The sequence below is a fragment of the Lepidochelys kempii genome, chromosome 1 (assembly GCF_965140285.1).
Source record: "Lepidochelys kempii isolate rLepKem1 chromosome 1, rLepKem1.hap1, whole genome shotgun sequence".
Lineage (NCBI taxonomy): Eukaryota > Metazoa > Chordata > Testudines > Cheloniidae > Lepidochelys > Lepidochelys kempii.
Window position 1 is genome coordinate 32638796 of NC_136380.1, and position 14154 is coordinate 32652949.

The 14154-nt window shown below is 38.7% G+C and overlaps 1 protein-coding gene across 6 annotated transcripts in view; it reads left to right on the forward strand.

Annotated features, from left to right (window-relative positions):
• ARHGAP42 (Rho GTPase activating protein 42) overlaps nt 1-14154 on the forward strand; it is a 378098-nt gene that overhangs the window by 251502 nt on the left and 112442 nt on the right. For all 6 annotated transcript variants that reach the window (XM_073337948.2, XM_078852354.1, XM_073337938.2 and 3 more), the window contains 5 exons: nt 720-782; nt 2560-2634; nt 3970-4054; nt 5465-5523; nt 6384-6489. In XM_073337948.2, coding sequence (XP_073194049.1) covers nt 720-782; nt 2560-2634; nt 3970-4054; nt 5465-5523; nt 6384-6489 — 388 coding nt within the window. The remainder of the gene's footprint in view (nt 1-719; nt 783-2559; nt 2635-3969; nt 4055-5464; nt 5524-6383; nt 6490-14154) is intronic.

Below are 14154 nucleotides of genomic sequence, written 5' to 3' on the forward strand. Positions count from 1 at the left end.
TTTCAGTGGATCCTAAGGAAATTAGGCGCCGGAACCCCTGGAAATCAATGGGAGATGGGCACCTAATTCCCTTTGGTGCCTTTGAAAATCCAAGCCACAGTATATACTTTATTAAGATATAGTAAGACAATCATAAAATATATTATTCGTGTCCTAGGCCCTGGTCCTGGAAAGCCTTACACTCATGCTCATTTTTATGCATGGTTAGTAGTCTCATTTAAATTAATTGACATTGAGTGTGTGAAGTGAAGCACCTGTGTACGTCTCTGCAGAGCTGGGGCTATAAACAGCAAAGTATTGAGCTGAGGGAAAGGTGTCTAGTAGAAACTGTAGGCATCTGTGTATGGTTCATTCTCTTAATGTTTTGTTTCTGTATTCTTAGAATGTGCATCCTTTTATACAAAGACACGCTTTCAGCCATACAAGTGGTGGGGTTAGGATACCACACTTTTATTTCTAACAGATGTTAAAGAATTCTGGTTTTGAAATCTTACATACTAAAAATATAACAACAAACACACATGAATGTACTAATGAGCAGAAATTTTGATTGCATTCTTTTTGGATAGAGATGTAATTAAGCAATAATATAAAGAACAGTTACCGGTGCTATGCTCTTATGGACAAATGTACAGAGCTCACATCTGATCCTAACATTAAGATGTTGCTAAATGGAAAGGCAGATTAAAGTAAATAATGTACTTTTCTTCAATTTATAGTGTTCTTAAATGAAGCAGGTTTTAACTTTGTGAGGAAATGTATTCATGCTGTGGAGACAAGAGGTATGTATTAGATTACATTCTATATATTACATAGTATGCATATGGTTTTCTCTGACATAGGTTACTTTACAATGATTAAACAGAAAATATTTTCCAGGTGCATTTTGGAATCTCTGTGTCACTCAACTTGTACTTTTCACTGCTTTTTATACCTGAAACACTGTTGCCAAAATCTTCCATAAAGACTCTTTAATTTATCATTTAAGTATAAATTATAGCAACTTCTTGTTTTAAAAAAAGTTAACACTTTTCTGTTATTAGTCATTTAATGCTCAGTTGTACTTAATACACATTGGGACAAATTTATCCCTAGCTTACTCCCTTAGCTTTATTTGCCTTACGCCAGGCATACATTTCACCCATTGTTATCCATTGTCTGTGTTTAATAACTGAAATTCAATCGTAGGCAAAGTATGCACTATATGGGAAGAACAACAAAATAATAGTCTAGCTACTGCTGATTTAGTATTTTACTACTCAAAATAAATCAGTCCTCGGTTATTCCTATGTAACCTTCTGAAAGAAATAAGGTCACTTGCTCCTTACTGAGAGCAGAATTTTGGCCATTATGTTGAAAGGGGCACCAATAATACAAGTATTTTTAAATGGTAAAACTTGATATGACAAATAGACAAAATTTAATAACATCAAAATTAAAATTAAATATATGTATTAGGAATGATTTTCTAAACAGATTGGCTGAACTTAAGAAGCATCCTATTGTTTAGGCTTTTGAGATTGTGACAAATTATAATTGTTTTTTCTCAAACATCCTCAGAAAAGAACTTTGCCATGGTTACACCTAAGAACTCTGTGTAGTAAAAGGTGCTAAGGGAAAAAAAGAGATCAAGTCAAGATCTGTTTCTGACTTGATTTTTTACCATAGCTCAATATTGCTTTGAAAATCAAGGTTCATGAAATTCCCATCCTCTGTGTGTTAAAATATAATGCTATAAAGGTCTGAAATAGAACATTATCCAGTAGCATTTTCCCATACTGTACTATAAAAAAATATTTTTTGCATTTGGGCCATGCCTTTCTCAACCATTTGAGGTCAATTGGGACCTAAGGGTGTCTCTTTATCTTGTTTTGGGGCTCTACAAATTAAAACAATCCTGTCATTCAGCATTGACAAAGTAGCTGAAGTACTGCAGATATACAAGGAAAACACTAGACTGTGCAGATATTTTAAGTAGAATTTGTTTGTATCACCAATAAATTCTGTACACAAGTAATTGCTGTGATTGTCAGCAACATTTGGATATGGAGGACATTATTCTGTTCTCATTTGCACTGGTGTAAATTCAGAGTAACTCCATTGAAGTGGCTTGCATTACATAAGTTTACATTTCTTGGTAAATATGAACAGGGCTAAGAACTCAGGACATGCCTCTGGAGTGCTTCTGGGACTTATTTTTCACTTCTCAGACATCATTCCAGTGTCTGCTATAATGGCACCTTTCCGTGAGTCAGTCAGACAGAATGTTGGGTCCTTTTGTGGGGTTTCATTTAATTAACTTGTAGCTAAGATTTGTTTATAAGATGGTGTAATTTCAGTAAAATATGTCTGGTAATTTCCCAAAAATGGGGCTAAATAGTCCAAAGTGGTGTACAGGAATTTAGCTGCATAACTTCCTATAAATTAATGGATGGTTAAACCACATAAACCATTTTGAAAATTTACACCCACATTTCTCACCTATGTGTCCATGTATATGAACATGCTGTACTTTTGGTGCCATGAGTCAGTTCATTATCCTGTATTTTTTCTGTATAGGTATCACAATCTTGGGGCTGTACAGAATAGGAGGTGTAAACTCCAAAGTGCAAAAGCTGATGAATACCATATTTTGTAAGTTTTGGAAGATTTTGCATCAAAAACTCTAATATCCACCAAGGACATTATGACCATTATGATTTCCTCCACTGTCTCTACTCAAAAATGTGTGTACAATAGTAAGTTTAGTTTGCACTTGCAATTACAGGTGGCAAATTAAGTGAGTAAGCATGCAAATAGTTAGCTATGTATGTAACTGGCCACTTGTATACATTGTTACTCAGTTTGTGCAGAGAGTCACTGAAATTGCGTACACAGCCTGGATAGATGTGCATTTTTCACAATTAATTTAGTTTGTTTTTTTAATTTATTAAAAATGAAACAGGAAATCTGTCCAGAGCTCTCAACACCCCTGACACTATTTACAAGGGGAAAAAAAGTTTTACCTCCCAATGATCAACAGGACTCAATCCTCTGTGAAACACAGAACTCCCCTCCCACATTTAATCAAACACTAATTCCACAGCAGCCCGTATAAATGGATGTACATTGCAATATGCCCCAGTGGTCAACAAACCCAGGCTGTTCAGGAAAGCTGGCTCCAGACCTGAGAACAGTCTGCTGCCAGTCCTCTCTCTTAACTTAAGAGGAATCCAACTGGAGTGTGTCTACTGACTGAGGCAGTATGACACAAGGATAGAGGAAGTCTCTCCCATCGGAACACCCCAAGCAAGACCCTTTGGTCTTTACCAATCAAAAACAACATCTTAAATTCAATTAAGAAACAAATGGGCAGTCAGTGCAAATAACGGAGCAAAGCTGCAGACAGTTGAGGAAAAATGAGACTCATTGGATTTGTTTATATTTTGCAGCTTGGACTATTTAAATACATCTATAAATCCCTTTCTTCATTTAATTTTTATGCTCAGTTTATTGGATCTGTTTGTCGAGGCATAGAATACCAAACGCCCAGAAGTGTCCCTCAACTTTAGGTTAATATATTACAACCATCATCAAGTATTAACTCACAGTTTATAATATTTTTCTTTTTGGGGGATCATGGGGTTTCACTTATCTTGCTAATCTAGATATAACCGCCCTCTTTTTTGAAGATTGCTCTACATCAAAACCAAAGCAACTGGCAACCCCTGTATCACCTTGGGTTTAGTTTACTCTTTGAAGTTGGGCACATAGTTGAGATGTCTGTATACTAGATGCTATTTCATTTTTCTGATACTTGACAAAAATTAAAGGATTTCAATGTATGTTCAAGTTGTTAGTTAATCTGGGTAATAAAATAACCATAAGAAATTATCACCTAATCTTTGTATGTTGTTTAAGTGTTGTGCTGCTTTCCTAACTAGTCTGCTAGTCAAAGTATAACACATTCCTAATTCAATTTTCTACCAGCCCCTAAATCTCCTCCTGATATGGATATTGATATGGACATTTGGGACAATAAAACAATAACAAGTGGACTAAAAAACTACCTCAGGTGAGTATGATGCTCTACATGTATCTCATTTCATGTCCCATTTACCCTTATTTATTGATATTGCATTACCTCTCTTTCACCACCTTAGAACACTAAATATATATATAAAAAGAAAAGGAGTGAGCTGTAGCTCACGAAAGCTTATGCTCAAATAAATTTTTTAGTCTCTAAGGTGCCACAAGTACTCCTTTTCTTTTTGCGAATACAGACTAACACAGCTGCTACTCTGAAACCTAAATATATATAGTGATTTTGGCTAGCCTAAAAATATTCCAGTGGTTATTTATTTTAATGAACCTGCATTTGTTTATGCTATCTGTCTGCCTGCTATGAATCAGTTGTGCTCTATAAAACCCTACATTTGGAGGGGGGAAAAGTTAATTGCATTTGTTGATCTGTAAATCCTTTATCTAAACTGCACAGAATGAGACACTAAATCTTTCTAATTTGTGAAATCCTTTATCTAAATTGCACAGCATGGTATTTCACTAATTTATTGTTAAAGCAGGGTAAAATCATGGCTCCCTGCATAAATGTTAATTCTCATTTCATATCCTGTTATACAGGTCACTTTACAGGAATTGGGAATAAATATATCCCCAAACAATTAGAAAATTCATGCTAAACCTTCAGCAATTTGGAAACCCTTTAAAAATAAGAGTCATGATTTTCTAGAGTGACTGTGATTTTGGAGTCTTCAACTTTTGGGTGCCAATTTTTGACACTTTGAAGGGACCAAGCTTGCAGAGGCTAGGTGTTCAGCACTGCCTAAAAATCGAAACCTCTGAAACTCAATCAAGTTGGTCACCCAAAAATGGAGGCATCGAAAATCACTAATCACTTTTGAAAATCTTGGTTAGGTTGAGGTTGTTACTTATGCAATTTTATAATAAGAAATTGCAGTAATAATGTTTCTTATGACTGCAGACAATTCGTAGGTTGCCTTTTGACTGAAGAGTCTTCCCAGTTCACTACATATCAGGATTTCAGTGCCACACGGGAGTCTTCATGATATATATGGATTTCACCAGCTGAGGCTTGAAGCCTAATTGTCCCCTCACTTTTCCACCTTCAGCAAAACTGCTGATGACTTCGGTGGAGTTATTCCTGTTTTTACAGCTTTGTAAGTGAGAAGGCAGTCAGGCCCTTGGTCTGTGATAAAGGCCATGGTATTGGTATTCCTGATTAAATTACTCACAGAGTGGCACTGGATTTAGCTAGAGAAAATTTTCATCAGACCTTGCACGTGACTGAATGGTGCTATGGTTGTAGCCTGTAGGCAATGAATTCGTTTCACTGGCACCCAGATGCTAATCATATTGAAATAGTAGCAACAGCAATAAAATACAAGCAAGGATTTTTAGAAGTAATACATTTTCTAAAATTATGTTTTTTAAATTTTATGACCAGGTGTCTTACAGAACCACTGATGACCTTCAAGTTGCACAAGGATTTCATTGTTGCCGTTAGTAAGTAAAACACTAAAGAAATTAGTAACTCTTCAGGAGAGTAATACTTTTTTTGATCCATCTCTCACCCACTGTTTCTGGAGAACTTTCCTTACAATATATTTTCCCATGTTCTGCCTACTTTTGTTTCAAATAACCCAGGCAATGATTTATTTCAAGAGATATGAAATTATACATATGTGGACATGATTATGTATTTGTAGTGCATTAGCACCAACTGGCCCCAGTCATAAGCTCCAGGCTCACTGTGCTGTGTTCTATACTAACATAATAAAAAGACAGTTCCTGCCCCAAGGAACTCAGAATCGAAGTATGTATATACATAATATTCTCTCTCCCTCCCTCTTCCACACACACACACACACACAAAATCTCTGTTAAAAGAATATTAAAGTTTCAAAGTCAAGCATTCGAAAGTTAATAAATGCTAAAATTAAGGTTCTCTGTGCAACCTTAATTTTTTGGATTTTTTTCTGATATTTACAAATACATAAAGTGCTAATTATCCTCGTCCCTCCTCAAACCACCATAAGAGTAAATATAGATGAGGGCTAGATGCTGTTAAGGATCATTGGGTCAAATCTTGGCTCTTTTGAAATCAATGGCAAAACTCCTGCTGACTTCAGTATTTCACCCATTGTATTAACTGAGTTTATTTGAAGTACAATTTCCAGAATGTTCATGTAATAAACATACCTGCATTGTTCTCAGATTTTTGGAAGGCTATTTTAACAGCAGATTGATGGTTTGCCTTATTGTAATGTGCAGTGTGCCCTAGTCTAGAGTTATTGACACCATCCTTACACACATCTTTGGGTGCACCTTAATATAATAACATGCTCCTTATTTTTATTTAACAGAATCCGATGACCAAAACTACAGGGTTGAGGCAGTACATGCACTTGTTCATAAATTACCAGAGAAAAACAGGGAGATGCTGGACATCCTAATCAAGCATTTGGTCAAGTAATTCCACCATTATTTTTATCTGTTTGGTGTTTGGGGGTGTGGACTTGGATGTGGGTTTCTTTTCCCCCTTTTGTTTGTCAATTTTGGCTATTCAAGTTTGTTTGGGTTTTTTTACCTGAGAAGATAAGTACTTGAAAATTACATCAGACTTGTAAAATGCAGGACAAAATTTTGTGACCAAAGAACTGCCAACTAGAAATAGGATCATAACTCAGAGCCCTGGATGTTCTCAGAAAGTGATTGTACATATTAAATGGGACTAATTCATATAACTGTTCTCAATTCTGCTCTGAGTGCATGAGTTAACACCAATGAAATTGAATTGATGACCAAAGCTGTCCTTATGATTCACCCATTATTTTAGCAGAGTTTATATGAAGTACAATTCCCAGAATGTTCATGTAATAAATATAACTGATCCATAACTGATGACCTTTACCCTGTCTCAGTTAGTGCTCAATACCAGATGATTCAGAAGAAAGTTTAAGAACCCTGTCATAGCAGATGTGAAAAAATCTGTGCGTTTCCTCCTCCACCCTGCACCTCAAATGAGATCTCACTCTGATCTCTAATGGATAGACATTGGCTTTATCCAGAAGAATGAGATTTTTATATCCCTTCCAAAATATTTATCATTAATTATGATAACTCTGGATATTCTTGATAGCTATATAAATCCCCAGTCTCTTCTTGAATCTTGCTAAATGCTTGTCATCAGCAACTTCATATAGCAATGAGTACCACAGTCTAATTATGCCTTGTGTGAAAAACTTCCCTTTTATCAGTTTTGAATCTGCCACCCTTTAATTTCATTGACTGTCCCTTTGTTCTTATGTTATGAGATAAGGAAGATATAAAATCCTGTTCTACTCTCTCTAGACCATTCGTTATTTTGTTTATTTCTCTTTCTCATCTCCTTTCCAAAGTAAACCCAATCTTTTCAATCTCTCTTCAGATGATAGTTTTTCCAGGCCCTTTATCATTCTCGTTGCTCTTTTCTGAACACCTTCCAGTTCTGCATGATCCTTTTTGAGATAAGGTGATGAGTACTGCACATAGTATTCCAGCTGAGGCAATACCATTGGTTTTTATAAAGGCATTAGATTATTTTCCATCCCATTCCTTATGCGTCCACATATCTTCTTTGTTTTGTTCATCTCAGCTCTACACTGAGCAGAGGTTTCCATTGAACCATCCACAATGATGCCCAGGTCCTTCTCCTGAGTTGATAGTTAATTTAAAACCCTGTAAGATAAATGAGTAATTTATATTTTTCCCTCCAATGTGCACTCTTGCTTCTATTAAAAAAACACACTGTATGATTTGGTGGCTATGTAATATAAGTCACAATATTTTAATTTGTTTTAATCCTTCCTTGTACTTCCTTTCCCTATCCCTCTTCCCTGTATCTATCTGCATATGTTTGTCTAATCCCAGATTTCATGCCTTTTGAGACATAGGTTTGGGTTTTTTTTAAGAAAAAGAGAACCTCTGAAAAGGAGCATGCACAGTTATGATGCTATGTAAATATATCATAATACATTAGCAAACAGACAAACAATGGAGACTTGACACTGTCTTCCAAAAAAGAAAAGAAGTATTTCACTCTTTGAAAAACTTCCCATGCAAATTACACATTTGCCATCTTGAGAGTAGAGATCATTTCATAATGTGCTTGAATAACTCCATACTTCCAGAATACAGGTAGCCAGGAGTCTGCAGACTGGTAATATCCAAAATTTAGTGTCACTGTGATACAGCGAAGAGCGAGATTTCCAGGAGAAAGCAATTGTGCCTTGATGAATGAGGCATGCAGCCACCTGAAATGTCTGATTGTGTGGGTCTGAATCTATTCAATACCCCAGCAAAAATAACACTAGTGAAGAGAAAATTGGTTATCAAAATGTTCCATATTACAGGCATTCTGAGCAGCAATTCTTTTTTTTTTCTTTCCTTTTGCAACAAAGTGAGCCTTTGATGCTATATCCGAATTTCTGCCTAGTCATTTATTGTCAGAATAATATTAAATACATCATTCCATTTATTAACTAAATGAACCAATTTGTCACCAAGGAAACCCAAGTATAGGGAAAACATGACTCTTTGTGTTCTATAGTCTGTATTTTGAGATTATATAGTTTGTTTAAAAGACCTTAAAACTTTTTGTCCAGGACAATAACTTGTGCTTCTAAAAAAATAACTCATTTTCATGATTTGGGCCTCAAATGAGCATCTGTCTTCCAGAATTGTTGCTTAAACAGAAATCTGAGATGTTTTAAGCTACTCTTAATTAGGCAAAATAGAAGCTGTATGCAGTAGAAGGCATTTATATTCCTCAATTTTTATCTGGTTATCATGAATCCAAAGAAATGAATACTATTTTTTACTGGATCTCAGTGTAAATGGGGTATCAAAGTCTGCACTTTGAAATGGAAAGGGAATATTTTTTATATTCACGGTCTCACTTCTCCGGTCATCCCATTATTTTCTGTGCTGCAGAGAATTCTGTTATCCACTTATTACTATATGTACCTAGTACTAACAGCTCAACAATCAGAATGAGAGAGGTCATGGGGTCTATACCCACGATTGGGAGCCAGCAACTCCTGAGATTTGATCCTGCTTCTGACAGATTCCCTCTGTGACCTGTGGAAAGTCATTTAATATTCCCACCTCAGTTTTCCCATCTTTGTAATGGGGATGGTTTGTTACATACCATATACTATCTTTGTTATTGTACTTGCCTACCAAACAATGGTGCTCTGAGGATTAATTTAGTTATTTTTTATATACTGCTTTAAAAACAAAATGAGCTACCAGTATGTATGGGCCAAGTGATCTTACTTAAAAAAGTAAAAGTGTCAAACTCATCACGTGACCTTGATTAATGGAATGCTCTCAGAGGTAGTTTGTGGATTAGAAGAAAATGAGGGGGGGTGTTGTTTTAACTAATATTTTCAAGCTTTTGTGGATGAATCTTGCTGCTCACAAATGGTGGGGTCTGCAGAGTACCAGGGACTAAGAATTAATACACTAAAGAGGCAGCTAAAATGTTGTTTGTCATCTCTAGAAATGATCAGAGTAATAGAGTGCTTAGTGAAATATCAGATAACAATGACAGGGAGTGACTGTAAAGCAGGATGAGGAAGGAAGAAGTTAATGCCACGGCAACTTATTCTATTCATTTTAGCAAGACTGCACAAAATTCTCTAGAAACTGGTAAATAGGCTACAACAATAGGAGAACTGTAGCATTGGAACCACTGGTAATTATTTGTAAGAGTTTGTGAGGTTGTGACCTGTATCCGGCAAACTTTCTTACTTATGAAGAGACAAAAGGGGGAGGGAGGGACACTGAGAATTACTGGCCAGAATTTTTTACTTCACTCTCTGGTAAATTTGTAGAAAAACTTTCACAGTAGTCAGTATGTCAGTTCTTCGAGAAAAAGAGAAACAGTAGACAGTGTGGGTTAATAGAAAATAAAAACAGAGTATGGACTAACAGGTTTTAAAGTCAGAGGGGATCTGACCTCAGATACAACACAGGCAAAAAAAATGTCATCTGTTAATTCTTTAAAAAGGGGAAGGAGGATCCGGAGAATTACAGGCCAGTCAGCCTCACCTTAGTCCCTGAAAAAGTCATGGAGCAGGTCCTCAAGGAATCAATTCTGAAGCACTTAGAGGAGAGGAAAGTGACAGGAACAGTCAGCCTGGATTCACCAAGGGCAAGTCATGCCTGACTAATCTAATTGTCTTCTATGATGAGATAACTGGCTCTGTGGATGAGGGGGAAGCAGTGGATGTGTTGTTCCTTAACTTTAGCAAAGCTTTTGACACGGTCTCCCACAGTATTCTTGCCAGCAAGTTAAAGAAGTATGGGCTGGATGAATGGACTATAAGGTGGATAGAAAGCTGGCTAGATTGTCGGGCTCAATGGGTAGCGATCAATGGCTCCATGTCTGTTTGGCAGCCGGTATCAAGCGGAGTGCCCCAAGGGGTGGTTCTGGGGCCAGTTTTGTTCAATATCTTCATAAATGATCTGGAGGATGGTGTGGATTGCACACTCAGCAAGTTTGCAGATAACACTAAACTGAGAGGAGAGGTAGATATGCTGGAGGGTAGGGATAGGATACAGAGGGACCTAGACAAATTAGAGGATTGGGCCAAAAGAAATCTGATGAGGTTCATCAAGGACAAGTGCAGAGTCCTGCACTTAGGATGGAAGAATCCCCTGCAGTGCTCTGTGGAGATAGAGGTGGTTAGGGACTATTTAGAAAAGCTGGACGTGCACAAGTCCATGGGGCCGGACGAGTTGCATCCGAGAGTGCTGAAGGAATTGGCGGCTGTGATTCCAGAGCCATTGGCCATTATCTTTGAAAACTCTTGGCGAACGGGGGAAGTCCCGGATGACTGGAAAAAGGCTAATGTAATGCCAATCTTTAAAAAAGGAAAGAAGGAGGATCCTGGGAACTACAGGCCAGTCAGCCTCACTTCAGTCCCTGGAAAAATCATGGAGCAGGTCCTCAAAGAATCAATCCTGAAGCACTTGCATGAGAGGAAAGTGATCAGGAACAGCCAGCATGGATTCACCAAGGGAAGGTCATGCCTGACTAATCTAATCGCCTTCTATGATGAGATTACTGGTTCTGTGGATGAAGGGAAAGCAGTGGATGTATTGTTTCTTGACTTTAGCAAAGCTTTTGACACGGTCTCCCACAGTATTCTTGTCAGCAAGTTAAGGAAGTACGGGCTGGATGAATGCACTACAAGGTGGGTAGAAAGTTGGCTAGATTGTCGGGCTCAACGGGTAGTGATCAATGGCTCCATGTCTAGTTGGCAGCCGGTATCAAGTGGAGTACCCCAAGGGTCGGTCCTGGGGCCAGTTTTGTTCAATATCTTCATAAATGATCTGGAGGATGGTGTGGATTGCACTCTCAGCAAATTTGCGGATGATACTAAACTGGGAGGAGTGGTAGATACGCTGGAGGGGAGGGATAGGATACAGAAAGACCTAGACAAATTGGAGGATTGGGCCAAAAGAAATCTGATGAGGTTCAATAAGGGTAAGTGCAGGGTCCTGCACTTGGGACAGAAGAACCCAATGCACAGCTACAGACTAGGGACCGAATGGCTAGGCAGCAGTTCTGCGGAAAAGGACCTAGGGGTGACAGTGGACGAGAAGCTGGATATGAGTCAGCAGTGTGCCCTTGTTGCCAAGAAGGCCAATGGCATTTTGGGATGTATAAGTAGGGGCATAGCGAGCAGATCGAGGGACGTGATCGTTCCCCTCTATTCGACATTGGTGAGGCCTCATCTGGAGTACTGTGTCCAGTTTTGGGCCCCACACTTCAAGAAGGATGTGGATAAATTGGAGAGAGTCCAGCGAAGGGCAACAAAAATGATTAGGGGTCTGGAACACATGAGTTATGAGGAGAGGCTGAGGGAGCTGGGATTGTTTAGCCTGCAGAAGAGAAGAATGAGGGGGGATTTGATAGCTGCTTTCAACTACCTGAAAGGGGGTTCCAAAGAGGATGGCTCTAGACTGTTCTCAATGGTAGCAGATGACAGAACGAGGAGTAATGGTCTCAAGTTGCAGTGGGGGAGGTTTAGATTGGATATTAGGAAAAACTTTTTCACTAAGAGGGTGGTGAAACACTGGAATGCGTTACCTAGGGAGGTGGTAGAATCTCCTTCCTTAGAGGTTTTTAAGGTCAGGCTTGACAAAGCCCTGGCTGGGATGATTTAACTGGGAATTGGTCCTGCTTTGAGCAGGGGGTTGGACTAGATGACCTTCTGGGGTCCCTTCCAACCCTGATATTCTATGATTCTATGATTCTATGCTACAGACTAGGGACCGAGCGGCTAGGCAGCAGTTCTGCAGAAAAGGACTTAAGGGTTACAGTGGACGAGAAGCTGTATATGAGTCAATAATGTGCCCTTGTTGCCAAGAAGGATAACGGCATTTTGGGCTGTATAAGTAGGAGCATTGCCAGCAGATCGAGGGACGTGATCATTTCCCTCTCTTCGACATTGGTGAGGCCTCATCTGGAGTACTGTGTCCAGGTTTGGGCCCCACACTACAAGAAGGATGTGAAAAAATTGGAAAGCGTTCAGCAGAGGGCAACAAAAATGATTAGGGGACTGGAACACATGATTTATGAGGAGAGGCTGAGGGAACTGTGATTGTTTAGTCTGTGGTAGAGAAGAATGAGGAGGGATTTGATAGCTGCTTTCAACTATCTGAAAGGGGGTTCCAAAGAGGATGGATCTACACTGTTCTCAGTGGTAGCAGATGACAGAAGAAGGAGTAATGGTCTTAAGTTGCAGTGTGGGAGGTTTAAGTTGGATCATAGGAAAAACTTTTTCACTAGGAGGGTGGTGAAGCACTGGAATGCGTTATCTAGAGAGGTGGTGGAATCTCCTTCCTTTGAGGTTTTTAAGGTCAGGCTTGACAAAGTCCTGGCTGGGGTGATTTAGTTGGGGATTGTTCCTGCTTTGAGCAGGGGCTTGGACTAGATGACCTCCTGAGGTCCCTTCTCACCCTGATATTCTATGAATTCCTACATCAATCCCATATCTTGTGACTGATCTCTAGAGCATGTTTTTTTTAGAAAGATATTTCATGGCTCTGAGGCCCCTATCCTACAAAGATTTACACTTTTACTTGATTTAGCGCATTTGAGTAATCCCATTGTGTTCAGTGCATAGTCAAGCATGGGCATAAGTCAGTGCAGGATTTGGGGTCTTTGTGGATAAACAAATACAGTAGTCATATTGCAGTGTATTTTGATTTTAGTAAGATATGTAATGCATGCCACGTTTTCATTTAATGTGGGTTAAATCTGATGTTGGACTCTCAGGCCATCAAGCCTTTGTCGTTTCACAGGAATGGACCAAATGGCAAACAATCACTACAGCCGACTAACTGGCTAAGCGTTGAAGAAGAAGATCAGTGGGCCATACCAGGATCCCCAACCCCCTGTTCACAACCCTCAGGTTAATAACCTAAGTTATATTCTGCCTCTGGAAAAAAGCATTCAGAGCAAGCCTATGCTGATCAGGGAAGTATTCTGCAAAGGAAGAGCCACATTCACGATGGAAAACCCTTATGTCTTCTCTGAGCTCAGACAAGTAATTCAAAATTTACTCCAAGAAAGCCAGTAAACTTCAGAGTGAAAGAAGAGCTGTCAATGTTGAGTGTCTGCTCCGTTATGTAAAATAGCAAAGAGGCATGCAGTGGGCTTAATTTTAATAAAGTTCACAACTTTATAGACTCATCAAGTACCTTCTGCAATTCCACTGACATCCTCTTTGCCACTACAGTGTCCCTGTGAATTGAATAATGTTCCCAAATGCGTGGGGCATAGAATCAACTAGATTCTAGTCATAAGGCCACTGTGTTTTCCTGTCATAGCTCAAGTACTATCAGTTCAAATACCAATCCAACCCAACTGCCAAGAATTGATTGCTGGAAAGCTTCAAAGATGTCTTTTCCACCCCATAGCCCATATCTGGAGACAGCAAAAGAGGCAGTCCTCATATATGAATTCTTCTCACTCATCTTGGACAAATGTTACAAGTTGGTCAGAGGAAGACACATCTGTAGTTTCATCCATGTGTACTGAGAAATACTGGCTCTCCTCAGCCTCTGAAGCTGTGTCAT